At 35.3% G+C, this 27,830-nt stretch overlaps 1 protein-coding gene and 1 pseudogene across 3 annotated transcripts; one reads left to right on the top strand and one right to left on the bottom strand.

The window, feature by feature from the left end:
* Positions 1 to 17,633: 17,633 nt before the first annotated feature.
* Positions 17,634 to 18,653, top strand: LOC111400354 (annotated as a pseudogene).
* Positions 18,654 to 22,133: 3,480 nt separating this feature from the next.
* On the bottom strand, positions 22,134 to 27,586 carry LOC111401393 (VQ motif-containing protein 9-like). 3 transcript variants are annotated; one of them, XM_023029105.1, is made up of 2 exons: positions 26,547 to 27,586; positions 22,134 to 22,398 (listed from the first exon to the last, which is right to left on the bottom strand). In XM_023029105.1, exon 1 carries the CDS (start codon positions 27,403 to 27,405, stop codon positions 26,569 to 26,571), a length of 837 nt encoding a protein of 278 aa, XP_022884873.1. In that variant the 5' UTR covers positions 27,406 to 27,586; the 3' UTR covers positions 22,134 to 22,398; positions 26,547 to 26,568. The 3 variants fall into 3 exon arrangements, with proteins under 3 accessions (XP_022884873.1, XP_022884872.1, XP_022884874.1); XM_023029104.1 differs by having other exon boundaries at positions 22,134 to 22,407; positions 26,547 to 27,585; XM_023029106.1 differs by lacking the exon at positions 22,134 to 22,398 and adding an exon at positions 22,613 to 22,782.
* Positions 27,587 to 27,830: the final 244 nt, after the last annotated feature.

Raw genomic sequence — 27,830 nt, 5'->3', positions numbered from 1 at the left:
CTCCTAGACGATGATGTTAAATCAATATAATTGCTCAGTCAACATCGATAAAATGATTGAACTAAAATATCGACACCTCAACGAAATGACCAGACCATAAAACCGTTTGGACCCCATAGGAATTAGCCTAACATATTTAGAGTTGCTCAAGTACCATTCCCTCACTTCTTCGATGGTTTATATTTGTTAGCCCATTTATTGACTTGGTCCATCTACTGATTTTGGGCTTGGCCCATCACTATACCTAATAACCTTTACATTTGAGCCCTTTTGATGTGATCCATGGAATGAAGGCAAGTCCAGGCAAGAATCCGTTGATCGTTGAAGAAGGGCCATGACTAGGTTGCAAGCGAAGAGAGTTAATGAAGTGATGGGATTACTTGTTCAAGCTACAATGAATGACACGTTGATCATGGCAAGTAAAGGAACACAAGTTTTGTATTGGACTCGGGAGAAAAAACACGATGGATCAACTTGATTCGAGCAATGGATGGAGGAGCTAGACCATATAATTATGCAACCGCATAGCCTTCTACAGAAACTTCAGCCAGAGGATCAACTTGATCTATGCAACCGCATAGATTTGTACTATGCAGTAGCACATTACATTGTCGGCAAGCGAATTTCCCAATTTCTATGAAATCTTTTATTTATATTAAAACTCTACTTTATGGTATCTTTTAGTAGTGTTAGACTTTAATTCCCTTTTTTACTAGAGTTTTATTGGTTCCCTGTAAATAGAACTCATTATTTACATTGTAAACAACTTTATTCATACATTAATTTGAGAGCTTACTTTGTGAGCAATTTGCTTTTAATTATTTGTTCTTAATCGAACTAATTTTGAAGTTATCAAGATTTGTTTCCTGTGGCGTTCAAATAATTTGGGTGAGATTCTTGAGTCTTGTGGTCACGGGTCAACATATCGTTAGCAATTGTGTTGGTTCTTTGATTCAATATTGTTGGGTCAAATTCTTAACGTTGATTTCTTGGCTTTCTTGGGTCATGATTCAATATTTTGTGTGTTTCGAAGATGCTATTGCTCCTTGGATTTGCTTCAGTTGATATTAGAACTTAGGCTCCAAAAATTAAGGTTATATCATTTTTCCTTTCCGTTTGAGTCTTTTGTTTATTTTCTTTCATTCTTCGTATTCTTTGTGTTCTTCGTTTTTTAATCTTTAATAAATAGAAGTACGAAAAAAGTTTCAAAGTTGTTTTTATGCTAATTTAACATCTCAATCAGTGTCTTTTTTTGTTGGTATCGTAGTCGAATTTTAGAGAAAAAATATGAATTTATTATTTATTATTTCAAAAATTACCATTATATACAATTTTATCTTTTTGAGTGAAAAAAAAATTGCATATATGTCAATCTTGTCCAACCCAAAATTCAAGAACCACTTTCTTGGATTAATATTGTTTCCATTCAATGGTTCAAACTCTTTTGCTTCTCTCTTTCTTTCTTTCTTTCTTGAGTCTTTTAAGTTGCAATTCTCACTCACATCCAAATTTGAATTCTTCGAGAGTAAAGTTCGATTGAGATCAAATTAATTCTTTGAAGTACTTGGGTGAAAGAGTTGAGTGGAAAAAGGCAAGTGTAGCTAGACTAATAGAGGGAAAATGCAAAATTTGAGTGATACACGAGCATATACATGTGAGGCAAATGCTACTTTAGATTTAGGATGTCTGACAGAGATTATTTTACCTCACCTAGAAATAACAATCAATTCAACATGTTGGAGGAGTTGATACCATGGTTCGAGAGGTTGATTGAAGATTGAGGGACAGGTTGGATAGGCAAGAGGCATGGATGAAGAGTCAAGACCCATTACTTGCCAATTTACGTAGGGATCAACCTAGAGGTGTTCCCAATGCAAGGTGGCAAGGTCGGCGGGAGCCTAGGGTGGATAATATTGGTGAATATGAAGCGGGTAGTGATATAGATGAGGGAACATTATTGGATGCCGAGTTAGGAAGAATGAGGCATATGGAGTTAAGCATGAAAGGAGAGATAGAGATCTTGTTAAACATGAAGTTGATGGAAGTATGGGCAGCATCAAAATGACATTTCCTTCATTCAAAGAAAGTGGTCTGAGAGCATACTTGGAGTGGGAAAAGAAAATAGAGTTGATATTTGATTGCCATAATTACTCAGAGGATAAGAAGGTAAAAATTGCGATGCTTGAATTCAACAATTATACTACTATTTGGTAGGATCAAGTAGTGACAACTAGGAGGAGAAATCGTGGGAGGCCTATTAATATATGGGAAGAGTCAAAGGCTATCATGAGGAAGGAATTCGTGCATAGTCGTTACTACAGGGAGTTTCATTAAAAATTGCAAAGCCTCTACCAGGAGGAGTGTGGAAGATTATCATGAGGAGATGGAGATTGCTATGATTAGGACGAATGTTGAGAATACAGAGGCCACCATAGCCCAGTTTATAAATGATTTAAATAAGAAAATAGCTATACAGTGGAATTGCAACATTATGTGGAGTTGGAGGACATGCTGCATGTAGCTTTGAAAGTGGAGACAACTGAAGAGGATAGGGACAGTTAGGTATCCATCGGGTTCTAACTCTTTTGGAAGCCAAAGTGAGATAATAATAGAAGTGATGTGGTCGTTCCAAGTAGTAAGCCGAACCACCAAGGAAAAATGAGGAAGTTGCTAGCAAAGCAACACCCAAAGCAGGTTCCCAATCTCCCAAGGAATTGGGATATCAAATACTTTAGGTGCTTGGGATCAAGGCACATTGCTCCTCAATGAGGAAGTAATGAGTGATGGAGATGGAGATGGAGATGAGATGCCTGAATTATAGGGTTCTAACAATGATGATGAAGTAGAGTACCCGGTGGTAGGGGAAGCACTTGTGATGATGTGCACTCTTAATACACAAATCAAAGTGGACGACGATGAGCAACAACGGGAGAACATCTTTCATACTAAATGCCATCTGAAAAACAAGTTATGTAGTTTGATAATTGATGTTGATTTGATGTAACATGTCATTTTTTTCATCCATTAATACTTTCATCTTTGAATTTTATTGATGCCTAAATGTAATTAGTACCCTTATATTTTTATTTAGGTCGTAAATGGATGGAAACTATGAAATTCGGTAGAAAAAGAGCGAAAAATGACCAAAATAGAAGCAAGTGAAAGTTTAGGGACCATGTTGTAAAAAATTCATAGATGAGACAGGCAATGAAATGAAGATTCAAGAGTTAGGAATCAATCGAATGAGGAAAAAAGTCAAAAAAAAAATGAAATATAATCGAAGTATTATCACATATCAACTTCCAAGCAAAAAAAGTTATGCTCCAAATTTCTAGCCTCTGTTTGAGACCTATTTTTGGTATAGTAAACGTTCGAATTTAAAAAATTCTATCTCTGGTAAAATTGTATCCCTTTTCATTATGTTTTCAACACACTTTGAATCGTCTCCATCGAACATTGGAAGAGAAAGTTATGACCAAACTACTGAAAGCTGTCCGGTGGAGAAAACGGTTAAACCATTAAGTCACATGGTTCAAGAAAAATCCAGGCGGTCGCACACCTAGCTTCAAAGAACTTTAGGGTTGAAAATTATTGTCCTATGCGACCGCACCACCAATAACCATGCGGTTGCATGGCTCATTTTTTTTCAAACTCTTATGCAAACAAATCCCTTTAGATATATATACCCTAAAATCGTCCTAGAACGCAGATAGACACCTCCAAACATATTTTCTCTCTCTTTGCTCTTAGATTTATGATTTGTAACTAAACTCTTGTAATTGGTCGAAAGAGGTTGAAGCCTCAGAATCTATACAAGTGTGAGATCTAATTGATTTTCATTATTTAATGCATGTTTTGAGTATTGAATAGTCTTCTACACATATTTCCATGATTGTTGTGTTTGATTGCTAAAAAAGCCTATTAGTTTATCATGCATCTCAATCTATAGCTAAGTTAAACATCAAATCCGTAATTGTTTGGTCACTTTAACTTGTGAAGCAACTAGGGTTTAATAATTTGCTGCTTCAGGATTTATTGAAGATTAGGAAGAATGTTTAAATAGGTTAAATGCAACCGATTGTGCTTGTGTTATCTAGTTCATCGATTTCTCTAATTCATAAAGTTGTTATTAAATTAATTCTTTGCGATTATCTGGGAGTTGTTCAATAATTAGGGTTAATTAGATTGATTTTTTCTAGTTAATTACAACTAAGGAAAAATAGAAAAAATAGTTACAATGGTAAATATTCAAAATATGGGTTGATTTATATTTGCATCTATGATCAGTTGTCTAACTTCGATGATGGATATTGACTAAGACCAAGGTTAGTTCTCTAGATTATTTTCGAAACTTTAATTTGAATTGCTTACAATATAGTCAAAACCCCCCAATCCTAGCATAAAAATAAACTGATCACTCTTCGTGGAATCGATCCTTACTTGTACTGCTACATTTTTTTTAGAAGTAACGGTTTTATTTTGGGGTACCTACGACGGTATTTCGCAATAGTTGTACTAATATTGCTAGTACTACACTTGTTGAGAAATTAGGATTAACTACGATAAAACATCCTAAACCTTATAAATTGCAGTGGTTAGATGAATGCGGAGAGGTTAGGATATGTAGGCAAGTCTTGGTGAATTTCTCGATTGAGAGGTATAGTGACGATATGATTTGTGATGTAGTTCCTATTCATGCTAGGTACATTTTGTTCGGAAGATTATGTCCGTATGATAGAAAGGTGTAACATGATGGATTCAAGAATAGATATGACTTTGTAAAAGATGGGAGAGCTGTTACTCTTATACCCATGACACCATAGCAGATCTATGAGGATCAAGTGAAATCGAGAGATGGGGAAAAAAGGGAAAAACAAAAGGAGAGTAGGAGAGAAGATAGTGAGGTGGCTAATTGGGAGAAAAACAAAGTAGAGCCACAAGAGAGAAGATAAAGAGAATCTTCTATGAGGAGAGAAACATCCAAAGTGAGTCACTATGCAAAAAAGAATGAGATTGAGAGTGCTTTAGTGAGGACTAACAAAACCCTCCTCAATTTGAATATTTCTTTGTTACAGGAATTCAAAAATTTGTTCCATGTAGACTTAATTAGTGGGATAGCACCCATTGACTATCCCATTGAATCGATGCAAGTTGAAAATCTCACCCGATGTTTTGAATACCACAAGAAATTTATTGTTGATAAGTTCGATAAATTTTTGAATCAATAACAAGGATTTTGGAAGCAAATTGCCTCTCGAATAATCTCAATAATTCATCTCAAAAGTCTTGTTTACAATGTGGAATAATGAATTGTATTTATACTAGACGTAGAAGACCTAGTTAAAATGAAAGTAAAGTCCTAAAAATACAAAAAATTACCAAAAATAAAAAAGGTCATGAAAATTAGAGAATTCGTGTCCAGAATTATACTATGCGGTCGCATAGTATATATCAATGCAGTCACATAGAACAAAATTCAGGCTTCACTTTTGTCTTGGTGTAAGGGTATGCGATCACAAAGCTTTTTTTCTTAAACCTCTTTCCCGTTGTGTAGAATTTCATAACGATTTCAAATTGTATTCATGGGCAAAAATTTGACACCCGAGCTAAAAGTTATGCCCGTTTTAATTTGCAATGCTCGTTTTCCCATATATCTTCCAAAACTTTGAATCCAATGCACCAAACATGATTTTGCCTTCATGACCAACATGTAAGTTGTTATTTGGCTTGTTAACTTCAACATTTTGGACTCCGTCTCTCAAATAAGTAATTGCATGGCTTTATTAACTCTATTTGGTCTCGACCTTTCCATAAACATCTCTCTACTCGATCCGAACACTTGGAAATTCATGGCCCTCCTGAGATCACATCATGGGGTCTCGATTTCGTTCCGGAACTAGTCAATCATATCTTAGAACATTGTATCACTTATACAAGTTCAACGATCTAATTTATTGATTATCTTATCTCGTGATTGGAATTTGAATCATTACCTTTGTTCATGGTGTCGTCTAGTATAGTTTACTGACGAAACAATATTGTTGGTCACTATCGAGTGAACTTTAATATTGACATTAATATCTAATTGTAGTAAAAACTAGCGTTCATTCATTTAATATGGATACTATTGAACATAAAGTGAAATCAACAAAAAAATAGATGAAATGACACCAAACCTTTTTAGCGACATCGTGTTGTTTTGGGTCACAGGCCTTGATTACACTACAAAATAAGTCGATCTGACTTGGAGCATCTTAGAAGACTTGTACAAGTTAGACGAGATAATTAATTGAATATCTTATCTCATAATTAGAATATAATGAAATTTACTTACCTTTGTTTGTAGTCAAGTTGAATTTAGTTTACTCACGGAATCATAGTATTGATCATTATCCTGTAAAATTTATACTGTTACTCGGGTCCAAATGTAATGAATGCTTCCACTCGTTATGTGCATATAAGTGAAAATAAAGTGAAAATGGATGCGAAATTAGGTAAAAAAAGTACCCAATAATTTAAAATGGCAACATGTTGTGAAAAATCGTCTACGTTGGTTAAAACGTCACCAAACTGTTTATATGGACTTCATTTCGGGTATGATGGACTCGAGATGGCAGAAAAATTTTCAACGTGAACTTCTGCGCCATGTCATTCCATGAAACAATGCTCCAGAAATTAGAGAATTTAACCATTCCCGCACACCCTCCTTTAATGTGTGAGGAAATAGGCGCAGTCGAAAGGCATCCGCAAACATTCCTTCGTGGCTGATCATATAGCAAAACATCAAGAAAGCCTGAATATGTTCGTGAGGATTTTCGGTTGGTCTCCCAGAGAACCTAATATCTTGACGATTCTGGAATAAGTTGATAATGTCGGGTCTAATATGGAAGTTGGCATTGATCCTGTTTTATTCTCTACCCCTTTCATACTCGTCATTCCGGGACACAATATTGTATAGTCATGACACGCTTACCATTGACGATGCTTACGATACTTTATTCTCAAAGGAGAAGAGGAAGCATCTTGTTAGAGCTATATCTACGGATGAGGATGATCTAGTATCTCATGGTGATTGACGGAGTGGTAGATCAAGAACAAACTTCAGCAATTTGAACTGCTTCTATTGCAAGAGGAAAGGACATGTTAAAAAAGATTAAGATAAGTTGAATGCTAAAGGTAACTTAGCTGCAGATTATGGGAGGCAATATATACTTTGGACGAGACCAACGTTGTTAAGGATTTTTTGGATGGCGAAAATGTGGTATTGACCGTTTCCGACATAGAGTCTAAGCTTAACGAGGTGTGAATTCTGGATTCAACATGTACATTCCACATGTGTCTATTCGGGACTTGTTTGAGGCATATGAGGCAGTTAAGCAAGGTGGAGTTGTAATGGAAAATAACCAATCTTACCAGATTGTTGGAATCAGTTGAGTTAGATTGAGGTTGTAGGATGGAACAGTCGGAATACTTGGCTAGATTCGACATGTTCCAAACTTGAAGAAGAATCTCATCTCACTGTGTACTCTGGATTCAAAGGAGCATAAGTTCTCATGTAGAGGTGGAGTCTTGAAGGTCCGAAAGGGTATCCGAGTTTACTAGAAGGATGGAAAAGGTCTCGGTTGTACATCTTGTAGGGATGGGCAAAACCAATTAAGAGACATCTAGACAAATTTGGTGCCATGGTGGACTTAAAGTTTGGTACAATACTTCCTGTGATTGCTCTTGGTCGATTCAGAATACTGCAAGGAAAAGCATTGGTAATTCTGCTTTGCCACCAACTTCAAAGAATACACTATGTTGAAATGCTATGGTTAAATCCGTTGAGCGTAGGTATGGTGTTGGAGAAGTCAAGAATGCTTTTGGGGTCTTTGAAGGTGATAGTTCTAGCAAGAGGCCTTCTGCTTAATCGTTGTGTGTGGTTTTCTGCTATAGGGTGTGCTTCGACCTTGTTTGAACAACATTAATTCCTTGTTAGAATTTTGGGAACCTGGGAGTAGGGTTCGAGTGTCGCTTGTGGATGTTGGGCAGAAGATGATGTTTTTCGTGAGTTAGAGAGTTTTGGTTACTATTTGAGGATCTTAGTTATTTCGATGCAGTTCAACATATTTTTTTAGGGGGAGAAATTTTGGAGCTTCGTTCGTTGTACCGAGATTTGGGTTAAGGTGAAAATTGTTAGATTTTGTACCCCAAATTAGGGTGAATTTTTTGGAAAATATTGTTTACTTATTTTCATGTGATTTTATTGAAAAAATTTTATATTCTTTATTTCACATTATTTTTATATTATTTCCATCTTTATGACATTTTAAGGTTAGGTATGTCCCTATAAATATGTGGCTCTTCATTCAATTTAGGTGAAGCATTATTGCTGAATTCTTGTATTATCTACACATATGTCATTAATAAAACATCAATTCCTTTGCTAATTTCTTCTTGTCTCTTTACTTTAATCTTGTTTTTCATCGTTGTGATCTTATCTACATTACATATTTCATATTACGCCATTAAATCTTAATTCTTGCATTGCCTTCGAGTCCAACATTGATGACGATTTCGCTGCCGACTGATAGGTAAAGGATGAGAGCATGTGGGGTTAAAGAATAAGACTATGAGCTGTTGAGAAAATCCAACATTTTTATTTTCCTATTTTTATTTCCTGTTTTACACATTCTAGCAGTTTGTTTTGTATTATTCTTCTGTTAGCTATTTCTTAGGAACTTTCCCTTTATTTTTACATGTAATTTGAACGTGGTTTTGCTTATATAAACCACAATTTCAATTTCAGTAAAAGGTAGGGAAATATTTGTCCCAAATAGAATTATTTTTTTATCATTTTATCTGCATTTGACTGGGACCTATCAATATCAGAGCAAGATTTTAATGGCACCTAACAAAGAGCATCGTAAGCTACTTAAAAGAGATTTGAAACTTGTTCGAGATTTTCTTAAGAACTTTCATGTAGAGATGCAAGTCTAGATCCTTGGGGTGCAAGAAAAGCTTGTGTAAATCATGAACCCCTTGGTGGGGATGAAAGCGTCCATGGAGCAGTCTTCTTTCCATACTTCCAAGAAGGGCTCTATGTTTAAGGAATCCAAGTACAATTCTCAAATGGGGAAGATGGACTTCCCTCGTTTCTCTTACGATGATTCCATCGAGTGTCTAAACAAGTGGCTAAACCACACCATATCTACTCACAACCGATATTACTGTAAGTATTATGCCCTAGGTCCAATCAACTTTGGACATAAATACTTTTGATATATAATTAATGTAATTTAATGGCAGATCTACTATTTAATTAATAGACAATTAAATAAATAATAGAGTCCGTAGATTCAAATCTTCGTAATTTGTTAATCACAAGAGCTGTGATTATGAGATACAAATTATATCTGATTGAATCTTAAATCGTCCGTGGTCGTAAGTAATAATGAGATGCGGATATCTTTATTACGAATAGACCATCACTTGTGGTATTTCTTACTTGTGAAGTAAGTAGCTAATCTCACAAGCTAAAGTGTGGTGACACTTAAATGAACACGTGGATGTTTTATGATAGAACAAAATATTGGAGACTCGTCGAGAGATTCCACATAGATAACTATATGAGTGTCAGTGGTTAATCTCTAACGTTCGGTAGTGGAATTGGTCCTTTTGACTTGAGATCGTCATGGTACCTTATATGAGGACAGTCATACTTTGACGGTGTTAGATGTTGCTCTGCAAAGGGCCGCTAATACGACATCGTTCGGGTACGTCAAGAATCGTATGAAGGTTGTGATTGATCAATAAAGGATTCTTCACTCTTAGATAGCAGGAGATTATGATCTGTGTTTCATTCAATTAAGTAGATGATGAAATCATTGGCTAAGGTGTACTCATAAGTCGAAAAGGAGTTTTCGACTTATATTGACTTAATAGTGGAGTGAAAGATATGATCGATGATCGAGATTGACACGCTTCCATATCTCGTAATTGATCGGATCATATTAACGAAGGGATTATAGTTTCACTGTAAACGAACGAGTTTGGTTTTGTCACACTATATGACATTTTCCGTCACATGTATTGCCCTAACACATTGTTAGATGTCAATCTGGGACGGCGAGTGTAAATTGACAATAAATTAAAAAGGTATTTTAATTTATCAATTTTGATTATATCAAAATAATATTTCACGTCATTAGGCATCGTGATCGAGAACCTGATGGGTCACACACAAAAGAGAATTGGAAGATTACAACTTGTCAATTAATTAATTTAACAATCATTGGATAAATTAATTAATTGGGTTGGTTATTTATAGGCCCGAATTAATTAATTGGATTAATTAATTCACGGACCGGATTTAATTAAATGGATAAATTAAATATTGGAACGGACCGGACCGGGCCAGTTTGGGCTTATATAAACACATAGCTAGGGTTTTCAATTTATATAGTTTTTCATAATTATTCTTGCTAGCACAAGAGGAGAAAACTCTGGTAGGTGCAATCTTGTTCTCTGTGTGGATCACCGTTGGAGGCTGGACAATTGGACAGCTGTGGGTGGCGAATCAAGATTGCTGGAACGAAAAGAAAAGCAAAAGGTTTGCAGAATCCTTTAAAGGTACAATCTTTATCAAGATTTCTATCAAAACATAAGGGATCCTCGATGGGAATCGAAATAATTTTAATTTTTCGCTGTGCATGTATAAGTAGATTCCCAACAATGGTATCAAAGTCTACTTTGTATTTGTTAGGAATTGTTTTACGTGTAGGAATAATCAAAAGTTGATTTTATTCTTATTATTGTTTCTAGCAATTAGAGATTTAATTTTATGTTCAAAATTGTTTTGAATAGAAAATTAGTTTGGGATAAAAAAAAATTAATGGATGGGGGATTGGCCGGCGACAATAGTTGTCGCCGACGTTGGGCAGCCGAGCACTGCTACAATGGAAGCAGCGCCCAGCGGCTTCTTGCAGCAACGTGTGATGCTACTGCTGTCGAAGTGGCAGCAGGCGCTACTGCTGGCAACGCCTACTGTCGGGCGGTGAATGGGAAGCTGCCCCATGAAACCAAGAGAAACAAGAACACACACAAAAAAAAAAAAAAAAAAAGGTTTAAGGGTTTTCAGATTTCTTGTTGGAGACGGGGGCTTTGGTTGAAATTCTTGAAGTTTTGAGCCCTTATGTGTAATTTGAATTCGGGGTCAATGGGTAAATTTTAAATGAAGGGCTGCCATGCAATTTTAGAAATTGAAGGGGCCTCTTTACGATTTTCAGTTGGGTCAGAATGCAATTATGTAAAAGGGTTCAAATGTAATTTTCTAAAGAAGGGCATCTTTGCAATTTAGAGAATTAAAGGGCCCTGTTTGTAATTTTGAATTTAAATTTTAAAATGGTTTTAAAATTGTATTTTAATGGGTTTAACCTATAATTTTCATGTTGACCCAAATTAAAATTTTATTCAAAATTGATGATTTTTTATATTTTTGTTAAAATATGATTTTAACTTAAATATTAATTTTTACCCTAAATTGAATTTTATTTTATTGAGGAGTTTCATCTTAAATTAAAATTTTGATTCAGTTCAAATTAGAGTTGGACTCTAATTTAATACTTAATTAAAATTTGATTTTAATTAATTGTTCACCCGAATATAAACTAGAAATTAGAATTGGATTCAAATTCGATATTTGATTAAAATTTGATTTTAATTAAATAGTCTGGCCCTAAAAATTTTCTTAAAATTAGAGTTAAGACTCTAATTTAGTATTTAATTAAATTTTGATTTTAATTAAAATAAGTTCGCCCTATAATCTTAGAATTAGATTTTGACTCTAATCTCGTTATATAATTAAAATTTGATTTTAATTAAATTCAACCACCTTAAGTTATGAAATTAGAGTTGGACTCTAATTTGATATTTAATTGAAATGTGATTTTAATTAAATAGTCCCACCTTATAATTGTGGAATTGGAGTTGGACTCTAATTCGAAGTTTAATTAAAATTTGATTTTAATTAAATATGCTCATTAAATAATTGATCAATGTGATTACTTGATTATTTAATTGTTCTGATCCATTTATCTGAAAGAGTTTAGATGATCTTAATTGCTAGAAACTTGAAACTTATTTGCATATAATATTAGATATTATATAGGTATATATTTATGTGATGAATGTATTATTAGTGAACGATTATGGACTCGACCATATGGATGTGTTGAATGGTTAATTTTTATTCTTGTTGTTTTCTGGGCCTGAATGCTCTTAATTGTTTTGGGCCTGTGAGCTCTTGATCATTTTGGACCTGCGAGTCCAATTTCATTTAGGCCTACGTCCTAACTAGTATAGGATATAGGTTGCAACTGGACTAATTGAAGAGACAAGAAGAGGAGGAGACCATGGAGATAGAGCATTGATACAGTTCAATGCTATACCCTTAGGAATTGACCAACTAGTCTTCCTTATGGCTCGGGAAGACTAGATAATAAAAGTCCATTATCATTCACACTATTATATTATGTTATATATATATTTATTTGCATGGTAGATGTATAATAAAATATATATTATTGTTACAATGAGACATTTCAATGCAAAATCTCTCCATAAAATATTAAGTCACATTTATAGTGAAAAATCAGAGTCCCAAATCGTCTCAACTTGTTGAGTACACTCAAAGCTGGTCCATTATGGATATATTTGACACTATGAAATATTTAATATTTCTGAATGACGGGATTGACTTAACTAAAATTTATCTTTTGTTGAGTACACTCAATGAGATAAATTTTAGAGGCATGTTAAGCTAACACATAAGATGTGTGAAAATAAAGAATTGTCAGTTTAATAATCTGGGAGTTGTATGGAGATGCAATTGATAATAGTATCTACTCAAATGTTATATTAAGGCTTGTTGAGTACACTCAAGGTCTTAATATAATAGATGAGATCCCAACCCACTGGGAGTCAAGTATGGACTCCACAAATTTATGTAAGAGGGTCATAAATTTGTATTAAACAGTGGGAGTATAATTAATTTAATAAAAGTTCATGTTAAATTAATTTATGCATTTTATATATTATTCTTTTTCTTTTCGTCGTTTATATTTATTAAATCGTGAGTAACCATGTGTACTTGAGAGGCATATTGGATGCCAACAACCAAATTAAATCTTCTTGATTGGCACTGCAATTTGAGAATTGTTCTCAAGTATGAGAAAATTGGTTGTCCTTTAGTAGCCATTTTCCAAAAATATCTGGTGATGACTCGATTAAGGAAGGGTGGCTGCTATAATGAACGCAGTAATGACAATAGTACTGCAATGTATGTAATACCTGCAACTATGTCACCTGAGTTACAAAAGCAACTTGAGAGTATAGATGTTAACACATAATTCTTCATTACAAAGAATTGTATGATAATAATCATGTGTGGAAGGATATGAGACGTTCAAACAACTATACCGATGCAAAGTGACAAAAGAGTTTTCAGTCAATTCTCATGTACTGAAGATGATTAACATGAAAAGTGTCTCAACTGAGTTCAATCATTAACTATGAACTAAGTATTGACTTAGCTCTGCAATCTTTGTCATACAGTTATTCATACTGAGTATGAATTATGATATGAATAAACTCGAATGCAAACTCATTAAGTTGCTTAACATGCTTAGCACTGTTAAGTCCTTTATCAAAATTGGTAGTGGGCAAATCATTGATTCCTCTAAAGATATTAAGAGGAAGTCTAAAGGGGCTTTGTGAAAGCACCCAATATGGTTAAGACAGTCTAAGCGAAGGACAATACCAAATCTAATGACCCTTTGTTTCATTATAGAATGAAAGTTCATTGGAATATTACGTGGCTTACGTCTACTTCACTAGTTTCTTAAGTATTTGATACCAGATGTAGATCTCATATTTATACAAATATGGAGAAACTAAATAGAAGTAGACCACTGAGAAAGGGAGAAGTTAACCACTGGTCTAATGCATAGTGATGCATATGGACTCATGTCAAAAGATGCCAGGTAATGTTTCTCTAATTTTATCAATGATTATGTATACTTGATGAAAACTCAAACATGAAACTCTTGAAAAGTTCAAGAGATTCAAACTAGAAGTACAGAAATAAATAGGTAAAGATACCCTGACATTAAGATTTGATCGAGTGGGAATATCTTAAAGATAAAATTTAGATTATCTAAGAGAGAATGAGATTCTCTTACAGTGAAATCCTCCATATACACTACAGCATAGGGGTGTATCTAAAAGGAGGAATCGTTAATTATTAGATATAATGCGATTAATAACAAGCCATGCAAATCTCCCAAAATTGTTTTGGGGTCATGCACTGATTGCAGTGTGCAACACACTAAATCATATCACATCTAAGTTGGTTAATAGAAATCCATACGAGTTATGGAAAGGCAGTAGTCCAAATTTATCTCATATGAAAGTTTGGGGCCATGACGCTTATTTGAAGCACCTTAAATCAGATAAGTTTGAGACTAAATCTAATAAATACAAAGCAGATATTTGAATATAAATTCTATTATCGTGAAGAAAGTCTTCATCTCACGACATATTGTTTTCTTAGAGAAAATGTTTACTCTAAGGGAGGATAGTGGGAGCAAAATAGAACTTGAAAGAGTTCAAGAGTCCACAGATATAGTTGATCAAGTAGATAAATTCGAATTTGATCCCATATCTGATATGGGACATATCAGGAAGTAAAGACTCCTGAGGACATGTCAGCTCTATGTGAATTTAGTAGGATCATTTGACCTTCAAGAAGGTGTGAATCCGTGATTACTAATCAAGTATTACTGATCCAGGATGATGAACCTACTAATTGCACCAAAATAAAGTCAAGTGTTGACTTAAAAGAGATAGCAAGAGGCCATGAAACTCAAGATAAACTTGACGTATATGAACAAGGTTTAGACCTTGGTCAAGCCTCCTGATGGAATAAAACCCATAAGTTTTTGTAAATAGTTTACAAACAAAAAGTCAATATGGATGGGAATATCCATATATACAAAGCAAGGCTAGAAGTAAAGGTTAAGTGTTAACCTTGGTAAAACCTTTCTCCTATAACCTTGTTGAAGTCCATTCGGGTTTTGCTTGCAATAGTTGGATACCATGATTGTAGGTTAAGAGAAGTCTCTTGGAGCTGAAATCTTAGATTTGATGAAAAAGTCAAAGTGTTTGATTTTATCAAATTTGAAGACAAATTGTGTATTTAAAAGAAGATAGTGGGAGCATTGTCGTATTCCTAATATTATAGAAAACGACATCCCTATGTTTCAATCGTTGAAATAATGGTTGTTAAAGGATTTATTCATGATCGATATGGGAGAAGCAACTTGATCTATAGAGGTAGATCTAGAAGATTGTTTAACTCATCCCAATTTACATAGATGAAATCTTGAGAAGATTTCATATGGAGAAACTGATTACTCTTAAACGGTTTGTTGGAAAGGTTCTAAACGTGAAGCAACCGTTGATTCAATAGTAGAAACCTAATAAATGATTACTTCAAAAATAGTAAAGAGTTGCAATCTGGATCGTGATGTTCATAAATGAACTTGGAGTAGTTCCTAATATTGTTGATCACATGTCATTGTATTGTGATAACAATAGAGCCATTGCGAAAGCGAAGTAAATAAGGTCTCATCGATAATCCAAACATATATTAAGACGATATAATCTCATCAGAGAGATAATACATAGAAATGACGTAAAGTAAAGAACAAATTTCCACATTTAACAATATTGCAGTTCCATTGATAAAGAGTTGTCGTAGCATAAACATGATCGTCATGTAAACTTATGATATTGGATACATAAGTGATTGGATCTAGTGCAAGTGAGAGTTTGTAAATATTATGCCCTAGGTCCAATCAACTTTAGATATAAATACTTTTGATATATAATTAATGCAATTTAGTGGCAAATCTATTATTTAATTAATAGACAATTAAATAAATAATAGAGTCCATAGATTCAAATCTTCATAATTTGTTAATCACAAGGAGTTGTGATTGTGAGATACAAATTATATCTGATTGAATCTTAAATCGTCCGTGGTCGTAAGTAATAATGAGATACGGATATCGTTATTACGGATAGACCATCACGTGTGGCATTTCTTACTTGTGAAGTAAGTAGCTGATCTGACAAGTTAAAGTGTGGTGACACTTAAATGAACACGTGGATGTTTTGTTATAGAACAAAACATTGGAGACCCGCCGAGAGATTCCACATGGATAACTATCTGAGTGTCAGTGGTTAATCTCTAACGTTCAGTAGTGGAATTGGTCCTTTTGACTTTAGATCGTCATGGTACCTTATATGAAGACAGTCATACTTTGACGGTGTTAGATGTTACTCTGCAAAGGGCCGCTAATCCGACATCATTCGGGTACGTCAAGAATCGTATGAAGGTTGTGATTGATCAATAAAGGACTCGTCACTCTTAGATAGCAGGAGATTATGATCTGCGTTTCATTCAATTAAGTCGATGATGAAATAATTGGCCAAGGTGTACTCATAAGTTGAAAAGGCATTTTCGACTTATATTGATTTAATAGCGGAGTGAAAGATATGATCGATGATCGAGATTGACACACTTTCATATCTCATAATTGATCGGATCATATTGACAAAGAGATTATAGTTTCACGGTAAACGAACGAGTCTGGTCTTGTCACACCACATGACATTTCCCGTGACATGTATTGCCCTGACACATTGCTAGATGTCAATCTTGACGATAAATTGAAAGGGTGTTTTAATTTATCAATTTTGATTAGATCAAAATAATATTTCAGGTCGTTAGGTATCGTGATCGGGAACCTGATGGGTCGCACACAAAAGAGAATTGAAAGATTGCAATTTGTCAATTAATTAATTTAACAATCATTGGATAAATTAATTAATTGAGTTTGTTATTTATAGGCCCGAATTAATTAATTGGATTAATTAAATATTGGACCGGACCGGACCGATTTGGACTTATATAAATACATGGCTTGGGTTTTCAATTCATATGATTTTTCATAATTATTCTTGCTAGCACAAGAGGAGAAAACCCTGGTAGCTGCAATCTTATTCTCTGTGTGGATCACCGTTGGAGGATGGATAATTGGACAGATGTGGGTGGCGAATCAAGATTGTTGGAACGAAAAAAAAGCAAAAGGTTTGTAAAATTCTTCAAATGTACAATATTTATCACGATTTCTATCTAAACACAAGGGGATCCTCGGTAGAAATCGAAATAATTTTAATTTTTCGCTTTGTATCTAGGTGTGGACCTTGGCAACAAGTGTCCACTTGAGGGGAAGGTATTGATTGGTGAAGGATGAGAGCACGTGGGGTTGGAGAATAAGACTGAGCTGCTGAGAAAATCCAGCATCTTTATTTTCTTGTTTTGCACATTCTAGCAGTTTGTTTTGCATTATCCTTCTGTTAGCTATTTCTTAGAAGCTTTCCCTTTATTCTTGCATGTAATCTGAACATGGTTTTCCCTATGTAAACCATAGTTTCAATTTCAATAAAAGGCTAAGAAATATTTATCAAAAAAGTTCTAATTGTGGTACAATTCTCACCCGAAGAGAATTATTTTTTCATCATTTTATTTGCATTTGACTGGGACCTATAACCGATCATAGATGGTAAGTGTCAGCAGATTAAATCTTGGACGGAATTGCTGCCGGAGAGATGGCGAACCTTCGATCAAAGTGCGGCTGTAGATGGTGAGGTGTGGGAGGGTTTTCGTTTCTCTAGGTTTCAATTTGGGAGAAGAATCTAATGGGTGGGTGTTGTCACGTGCATTTTTTTTTTTTATTTAGTTTTTTTCTTTTTTAATTGGTATATGTAGTCTTGTGAATCCAATCACCACTTTCGATTTCAATGCCTACATGTTTGACAAAGCAAGATCTATAAACATGGCTTTGGAAAACGCAGTCTTGTTGAAGGAGCCTTGATAATTCATGAATCCATGAGATATTCTCTTCTTGCTAGAGGCAATAGGGTTCGGTCTATGCTGTGTATTGCTGCGTGTGTGCTTGTTGGTGGGGATGAATCCACTGCTATGCCTGCAGCCCGTGCTGTTGAAACGATACACACAATGTCTTTGATTCACGATGATCTTCCGTGTATGGATAATGATGATTTGAGGAGAGAGAAGCCCACAAATCACAAAGTGTTTGGTGAAAATGTGGCTGTTTGGCTGGTGATGCACTTCTTTCATTTGCCTTTGAGCACATGGCAACTGCAACAAGAGGGCTGTCTTCAGATAGGATGGTGAGAACGGTTGGTGAATTCACAAAGTCTGTTGGATCAGAAGGATTAGTGGCTGGACAGATAGTTGATATATTCTTGGAGGGATTATCTGATGTGGGATTAGAGCATTTGGAATACATTCATATACACAAAACTGCAATTTTATTAGAGGCATCAGTGTTCTTGGTGCTGATTCAGGTGCTGCAAATGATGAAGAAATTACTAAATTGAGAAAGTTTTCTAGGTGTATTGTGCTCTTATTTCAGCTGGTGGATGACATTCTTGATGTCAAAAAATCTTCTCAGGAATTGGGGAAGACAAATTTTTTTGGTCATCTTTCAACCAAAAATTGTCACATAACCTCCCCGGTATAAATTCTATGAACCAAGTTTTGTACCTATAGCCAGGTTCTAATTGATTGTCATTATTGCATTTCTTTGTGGCTTCTAAAGAAAATAAAAGTTGTACTCAAGAGTAGTCAAATATCACAGTTTACTTGTATACAAATTGAAGATGAGTTGTAATTATATCAAAGTTCTTGAATGCAAAATCTGAATTTTACGCCTCAATCTTTCATTTTCAAGTAGTCAAGTATCACAGTGGGTTTGTTTACAAATGATCCAAGATCGCGCTACACGAACAGGGGCAGGAAACAGGGCCTGTCTCCAGGCTTACATGGCAATAATTTAAAAAGAAAAAAACTAAACCAAAAAAAAAAAAAAAAGAAAAAGAAAAACACCTACGCATGACTACACCCACCCATTATTTTCTTCTTCCAAATCGAAACCCAGAGAAGCGAATGTTGACTAATTGGCTCAAAAGTCAAAAGTTGAAGGACTTTTATTGCAAATAATAAAAGGCAGTTATTGTGTAGAAGGCTTCTAAAAATTAAAGTTGAAAGCAGAATTCTTACAAAATTTGGTCTCGAATTTACAACCGATTTGGAGTTTTGCACATGGAAGAATCCTTTTCGAATTAAAAGAGTCTTGTTTGAGTTTAAAATAAACTCTTCTACTAGATTATTGATCCTATAAATAGTAGATGTATTTCATCATTTTAGGTGTTGTCAGAGAGTTCATTTGAGACAAAAATATTATAAGCCAAGTATCTTGATACTTTTTGTACATTGGGTAGAAAATATGTGTAGTAAAGTTTGAGTTTAATTTTTTCTTAGCAATACTTGAGGATTGGATTGGTAAGTAAAATTCTTGTAACATTTTTTCATAGTGAAAAGTTTTGACTGTCCATTTAATTTGTGCGTTATACCCTTTATTTTTCTTGCTTGCTAATATTCTTCTGAACAACAAAAAATCTTGCGAATAAATAGAAATAAAGGGAATTGTTGTAAAATTTCCCATCAACGAAAGCACTCCCACGCCTCACCATCTACAGCTGCACTTCGATCCAAGGTTTGCCGTCGCTTCTGCAGCAATTCCGTCCAAGATTTAGTCGGCTGACGCTTACCATCTATTAGAGTTGAGCAAATCTCCCGAACTTAACCGAACCAAACCCGATGGTTCTTCTCAAGTTAAATACCCATACGGGTATCTAAATTAAAAATCGATGGGTACGATTTGATTCTCGGTTCTAGTCTAAGAATCGAAGAACCGAATATTCCTAATTTTTATTTTTTTTTATATTGAATAAATCAAATTATATATTTTTTTTTAAACAAATTAACAAATTAGGTGATTAATTGATACTTTATCTCTTAAGCCCTAATCTAGCTAGCTTGACCTAACCCAACCACTTTCTAAATCCAATTATTTGTTTCATTTCTAATTTTTTTTAATTTCTAATTTTTTTATTTTTAGCCCAAGTGCCATTTTTAGTTTTTATTCTTCCATTTTTTAACCCAACATCCAAGTGATCCAACCCACTAATGACTAACCCTAAATAAATTACACACATTATCACCTACACATAACACATTTGACATTTCAAAACTCAATAGATGTATAGAACCTCCAACTCCGAGTCCGAAGCTATGACCTCCGGGCTCCGATGGTGACCTACAACCGTTGATCATTTGAATAAGGTAGTGTGTAAATTTCCCTATATGTGATTGGTAAATTAATTTTATTGGACAACTTGTTATATACATGTTAAATTGGATTACGTTAATTTATAAAATTACGATTGAATGTGTTATTAGTTGTATTTATGTAATGTTGTTATAAATGTTAAAAAATTTAATTATAGTACAAAATCGAACGGAACCAAACCCGAACGGTTCTATAATTATATTTGGACCCGACGGTTCTATTTACTAAATACTCGAAATTTTTGATTCGGTTCGATTCTCTTTAAAACCGAACTAACCCGCGCCCAGGCCTACCATCTATGGTCAATAGCGAAATCGTCACCAAAAGTCTCTCTCAGTCGTCAATGCCATCACCAAAAATTGATCCTCTGTAAATTTTTCATTACCTAATTAATTATCAATTTAGTCTTCGAAATCTTAATCTGCATAATTATTCCAAAAATAATTTCATTAGTCTAATCTTTCCTGATATTTTTGACAGGTTAAAAAAAGCTGTGAAGGGCGATAAAGATATTATTATGATTTTTTTTTTTCTGGAAGGTGTATATTCGCTTTAGCATAATACAAACATTGATACATCTTCTCAGGCAGCCAAGTGCGGTTCGGGTAGAATCCTCTGCATATAAACTTGTATGTAGGGAAAAAATAAATAAAAAAATAAAAAATAAAAACAATGGAATTCAACTTGCAATGCCAGTGCCATTGGAGCATTTTATCACCATCCTCAATTTATCAACTAAGTTGAACCCTAAAAAACCTGAATAATGCAGCGTTCACAATGACGAACATGGACGTGCAAACAATTTTCACACATGATGAACTCAAACATTATAACTTTTTCAGAGAACTTCATAGATATTGATTTGGTGACTTGGTTATATGCAAATTTCATGGCTCTTCGAAAACGAGAAATGTCGACAGAGATGGCAACTGACGAAATAATGCTCCCAGCAACCATCTGGCAGGAGTGCCACCTGCCTGGGAAAATTTTCGCCAGGATCAGTTCCGTCGAATGGTCAGAGCTTCACTTTCCTTTTGTTTCCACAGTACGCTTTATTCTCCAATTAAGGCAAACCCCAATTATCTTTCTACCTCAAGGCCAACTCACGTGCTGTTCTTTTTTTGTTTGGGTTTATTGTTCCCTCCAAAACGTACCCAGTTTCCTTTGCCACGCAAGTGTGTTTAAAACCGTGTCAATTTTGTACGTCACTGACCCTGTTTGAGAAGCTTTATACTTACTAAAATCATGCCAAGTTAGATGATTACTGCAATCAATAACTATGGATAGCATTATTTTTATGAAACGTGAACAAGTCAGTCTAGCAACATAACAAGTGATTGTATTGCAAGAAGTGGAGGGTAAACTAATCTGCAGTTTTTGAAAGGAAATATTAATCTCGGATGGTAAAGATTTTTTTTTGGAAGGGGGGGGGGGGGGGGGGGGGGGGGGGGGGCGGTGTCTGGCCGTGGCTTGAATTGGCAATTTTATCCCATCACTGAGCAATTCTCCTATCCAAGTGCAACATTGGAGTTGACACGAGTCAATTCAGCTCCATATCGCACATTACATGAAAATTACACAATTAAATGATGGGTCCAACACGAATATTAGCAAAGAGATTTCAAAAAGTATAACAACTTAGCCAAATATATTTCTAGACTTGCAGTGATCAAAACTGCATTTTTGCTTCAACATGAACACTGGAATTCAACCATATTTTCAAGTAACAACAGAATGAAGAATCAAGTATGACATTTCTAAGTCTGAAAGAGGAAAATAGAAAAGGCCAGAGGGAGGGAAGATGCAATGTACAAAGAACAACAACATTTCAACTTGAAGAATGAAAATGAAAAGTGAGAGATCCATTAAATAATTTACAGCAATCCATAATGGCGTTTTTCTAGCTGCACCTCATGTCTAGTCATGAAAGAGGCTGATTTTGGAGCACTTGATTCAAGCATGTGAAGCAGTTACAGTTATCGTGTAAGGTCACAAACAAGACAAACAGGTAGAGCGAGCATCAACCTTGTCTGTCGTCCTATTTCTTTCAGGCAGATTATTCAAGACAGTTAGCCTACAGAAGCTAAATAGAAACAAAATGTCAAGATAAACATAACCCTTTTCAGACTATTTTACTTGATTATTGCCACTTGCAAGAAAACAGTTACATTCATGAAAATTACTATGAAAACACTATAATTTGATTGGTTGTAATTATATATATAGAAGAACGAACGACTTGAAATAAAATTGAAAAAAAATTTCAAACAATTTCAAAGTCTCTATAGATTATTAGAGCATGACTTGCTCCAACCAGTGATCTCCAGCGCCTTGTTTTTTGAACTTCTTTCATCTCAAAACATGGCAAAACAATCTGCCATCCTCAACACCACGGCCCACTAACTACCCCTTGTCGAGAGCCCTATTCTACTCTCTCCTTTTTGGCTGACCACCTTGTCTACAAATAAAAGTATGAATTGGTGTTGTGCTACATATTTGGTATAACGGTGCTATCTCACTCACTTTGCATGTACAAGCACACTCGTCAGTAAGAACTAAAAAAATCAAGCAATTATCCAAGAAGATATTTATCAAGAGCTTCCAACTGGTGGACGTATAAAAACAGAGGGATAGGAGGGGTTCATAACTTGAAAAAAACACGTTTCATCTACAATAAAGCCTCCGAAATCACATCCATCTCATCTCATCACAAGGTAGCTTTTCTTTGAGATATAATAAGATGCAAATTCTACTACACACAGCAAAAAGATTTACAAGGACGGACAAAACAATAGCCAAGGATGAAATTTTCTGATCCTCAAAGACAGCTTCTGAAAGAATCTGAGGAACAAAGAAATGCTTATAGTAGAAAACTAAGCCTAACAAGAAAGAGAGAACATTGACTCAAATATGCGTATCAACTGAGTTGCTATCATGCACATATTCTCCAAAATACACCAATTCCTCAAATTATCTTCCTACACTAGTATGATAGAAGATCATTTCGTCTTGAACATATCCATGTAAATCTCAAATACAAACTTGGCCAGAGTAAAAATCGTCCATCAAAATTTACAAAGAAATTACAGCCCAAAAAAATCTTACCTCCAAATAACTATTATAAGAAACTCTGCAGTTTTCACAGTCAAGCTCAGATTTGCACTAGATTAGCCAGATTTTCCAACAGTGGAAGATCTCAAAAAGGAAGTCATCTCCACCTGATAATTTTAATTCAGACTGTTACAAAATGCTGATGCCTCTTGTAGTAGCTCATTGACGAAGATGTTCGATTCGGAACTCTTATGTGTCCAAGGTTGGGTTTGTCCATTTCAACAAACAATTCAAATTCAAGTCTTTCCATCATTGTCATGGGTTCTTCACATTCATTACATCGATGTGGATTGCCGCGCGAAATAGCAATAGAGCTTTTGTAAACAACCTAATGGTTGAGTTTCATTCCAAAAGTACACCTTTTTTCTCGAAATCTCAATAATACACTCATTGTATGCATTAATTTTTAAAAATGTTGACTTATTTCCTTGAAAAAATTATAGTTCTAAAGTAATGAAATTTACCCATTTTTCTATTTTGAAACTTCCATTCCAGATAGGAATGTTTACACATAAATGGACTAATCTTGTACAGTAATTCATTTGATCTTTCTCTTCTACCGTTCTACATCAATTTGTGTTAACGAGTCTATCCTTCCTTCATAACAAATTCTTCTCAAAAACTAATTAAAAAATAAAAATAAAAATAAAGTTCCTACAGAGCAAAATCATTGTTGTATCTGCCCCCTATTTTTCTTGGTTGCTTCCCCAGACACATGTTGTCTTTTGCTTCCTTCTACAATATATTCCTACTACCCCTTTCAAAATAAATAAATAAATAGGCAGGGATACTGAGAAGAAGAGCAAATTGATAACCACTCAACAAACAATATTTCATTCCACTCCAATTTTGCCAGCCAAGCCACATCTCTGTGAGATTCATCCATCAATCAAATTTGAACTGTCAGCCACTAATGATATCAAGCCGTCACTCAACCCACTGATGCCACTCATTAACGAGAAAGTCATGTACGAGACAAAGAATTGCGCTTGTAATCACGTGCCTCCTCAGATCTGAATATCCAGCCCCACAAATTTTATAACCCTACACTATCCACTCATTACCAACCTCCAACAGTCACCAGAAACAACACACATGCCACCACACAATGGTCGTTGTACTGAAACTTACTGTTATGTCTTGAATGACCACTGGCACACCTTGACTTACATGGAACCAATCTACAAAACACCAGTGAAGAGCTAAAGATTGCCTCCCATTTTGCATCGGTACTACATAAGTGCACCTCTAGTCTTCCTGCCAAGTCATTATGACCTGTTCTATTGTCCATAACCTTCTCTAACTTGTGAGGCTCACCAGAGACTTTTCACAGGACAACGGCCAGTAGAAATTTCAGGAGTCATCATGTTCCAATTCTGTCATAGCCTTTGCATTCATTGTTTTTTCAGTCTCTATGTGAATTTCCTCTTACTAAAAACATGTACTTGCAGTCTAAATGTGCAGCTTCTCAAAAAATTATACGAATTGGTCAATTCTTGCCCTTTTTATTCTATTACAAACTTGTTAACTTTGAAAAATATTTTTTTTCATAAGTGATCAAGTAATTTTATTAATCAAATGATAATACATAGGCGGTATATTATCAATTTAAACAAGATACAAACGACGTGAAGTTAGGCAGCCTTTCTATATGATTAGTGGCCACAACATTAAACCAAGTATACAAAGTCATATAAACAATTATCTAATCTGCTCTGTTGTTCTTATCTGGTCTTCAAAATAGCGGTTGTTCCTTTCTCTCCATTCACACCATACAATACATACATCAACGAAAGTTACTATTTGAAATAGGTTAAAAGCAATCAACAATGTCTAATAATTCTTTCTTGTTGTAATCTGCACTATACCATCGCATATATATATATATCATCACCAAGAAAATAATTGAACTCAAATAGACTTTCTTGGGTGCTTGATTTGCAAGAAACCTTCGTCTTGAATGAGGCAGATTTATATTTTTTACTCGGGCACATTTTACTCCTCAAATGTTGCCTTCGTCTATTTCAGTAAGACAATCTAATATTCCCATTTTTTGTGCTCCTCCTACTAACTAAAATCCAAATTATGTCAACAGATGCTTTGGCAGCTCATTATGACACTTAGTCATCTAGTGGTTAACACTGATACCCTATTAATGAAGATTGCATTCCTAATGGTGGATCTCTTCCTAGATGCATTCTACAAGAAAACGTTTGTTTTTAGGGTAAATTTAGAAAGTAGAAATGAATGTATTTTCTAGTTATGTTTATAATAATCTTTAGGTTTGGATTTTTCTCATTCTCTTAGTTTGGAAACTTTCGTTCAGGTTAAATTTTGACATTCAAATGTGATGAATCCCATCTATAATTATGTCCTTGAGCAGTTATTCCGATAGCGGAAATTTCTACCAAGATTTCTCTTTCCAGATTCTCTGGTTCACCTTTAAAGTTCCACAACGCTCTTATCGTTTCTTATCAAAGATGTAGCCCATAAAATCAGCCAAATAGAACTAGGTTATCCATCATTTGGGAAAGAAGAATAAACATACCTTCTAAAAGTTCCATTTTCAACACACAATCAATGACTAAACCAAATTATTTCGCACATACACAGCAATTATCCACCATATATTTACGAAATATGATTTTAAAGTTCACCTTATCATATGAATCAACTACATCTTTAAATGAAAACTTCAACCCATGGATAAACATGAATTAAATCAATCCAAAATAATACGATCCATAATGAAATAAAATCAGATATCATAAATGACTGTTCCGAAAATACTGAAAAAACTACTAAAGGTGAAACATCCCATTATGTAAGGAAAAAAATCATGAATCAAAAGATAAATAAACTAATACAGATGCAATTTTTAGTTTAATAAACTAGTACAGATGCAATTTATAGTTTCCCTTTCCAGTCACTACCATTCATTTACAGAGCAAAACACTGATCAACCAGTGCGATCTTCATTTCTTTTCCACTATGTAATACACTAGTCATTGTTCCCTATATTCTCCCCAAATCATGTACATGTGCAAATTACAGTTTTCCCATTGAAAATGCTAAGTAAAAAATAAAAAATAAAATACTTATGAAACTTACCTTTCATAAGTGGCGAAATTCCTTACATATTGTTCCACCTTGGGCTTGGAACAGGCAGTGTTGGCGATAAAGGAAGCTGTGGAAACCCCAATTGGCCAGTCGGCAAAAATAAGCTCGGCGATGGCGCAGCGTATGGAGATCTCGGTGATGGCATACATCCAAAAGGCAGCGGAGACAGCGGAAGAGTTGGAAATGATAGTGGTGAGGCAGTAGAAGATGACGCCGGTGGTGGCTGCTGCTGCTGCGGCTGTGCGACGCTGTTCCACCGTGGCAAAGCACCAGCAAAAGATGAGATTGAGCTCTGGAAGAACCGCATGTGTGCAGAGATTGGGGACTCCGCCGCCGCGAGCACAGCCGGAAGCGGCGGAAGCGGGGAGAACGGCTGTAAAGCTCGTTGACATCCGTCTAACACATCCTTTTGGGCCAGGTCAACGCCGTAAGTCGGGCCCTGCGCCAGAGGTGGCGGGTGGTTGCTAATCTGAGCCAAGGGCGGGGGGCGGATCCTCTGAAGCCTGGAGCTCGGCGGCCTCGGGTGGCTTACCGGTGGGGGACGCTCGTGGGACGGAGAGCCAGTGAGCTTCTGAACAACGTTGCGGAAGTCATTCTTGTTAATATTGTAGACAGGCGGCTGCTGCAGATTGTTCTGCGGCGGCTCTGATTGGGGATTTTGATTGATATTCTCAAAAATAGGGATATTAGGAGGAGTTGGAGGAAGATGCTTTCTAATGGGTTTGGAGATCTTATGTGAGATTTTGGTCACATGGTTGAGGCGCACATCCCTGCCAGCCTCACCGCTTCCTCCGCCGCCGCCTGTGGTGTTCACAGTAGAGTTAGCGTCAGAGGCTTTATCCATTTCCATATGACTCTCGCTCTGTCTCTATATCGAGTTTGTGGCTATATATATTTATGCGAGATTGTGTATATCTTATCTCGGAGTTTCGGACAGTCGGTGTCGGCAACTGAAAGTGGTGTCGCAGAAGTGAGAAATAGAAAATGGAAAATTGCTGCAATCATCCCCAACGTTGTTGACTTTGTGACACACTCATCTCATTCAAGTTTATTTTTATTTTTATTTTTTTATAAATTCCAGCATAGAATGCCGAGCTAGTCGGCAGCAGTGCCCCGAGTCAAGTTGTTTCAATCCACAACTACCCAAGCTCTATCGAGCCCATTAACCGAGCTAGGCTTGCCCATTGGTCAACGAGCTGAGCTTAAATTGACTAGTTAGCTCTGCTCGTGGCAATGTTTGACGGTCAATAAAATCATTTCATTTTCTATAAAATA

Source organism: Olea europaea, chromosome 10 (genome assembly GCF_002742605.1).
Source record: "Olea europaea var. sylvestris chromosome 10, O_europaea_v1, whole genome shotgun sequence".
Classification (NCBI taxonomy): Eukaryota; Viridiplantae; Streptophyta; class Magnoliopsida; order Lamiales; family Oleaceae; genus Olea; species Olea europaea.
This window is presented reverse-complemented; position numbering and strand designations above follow the sequence as displayed.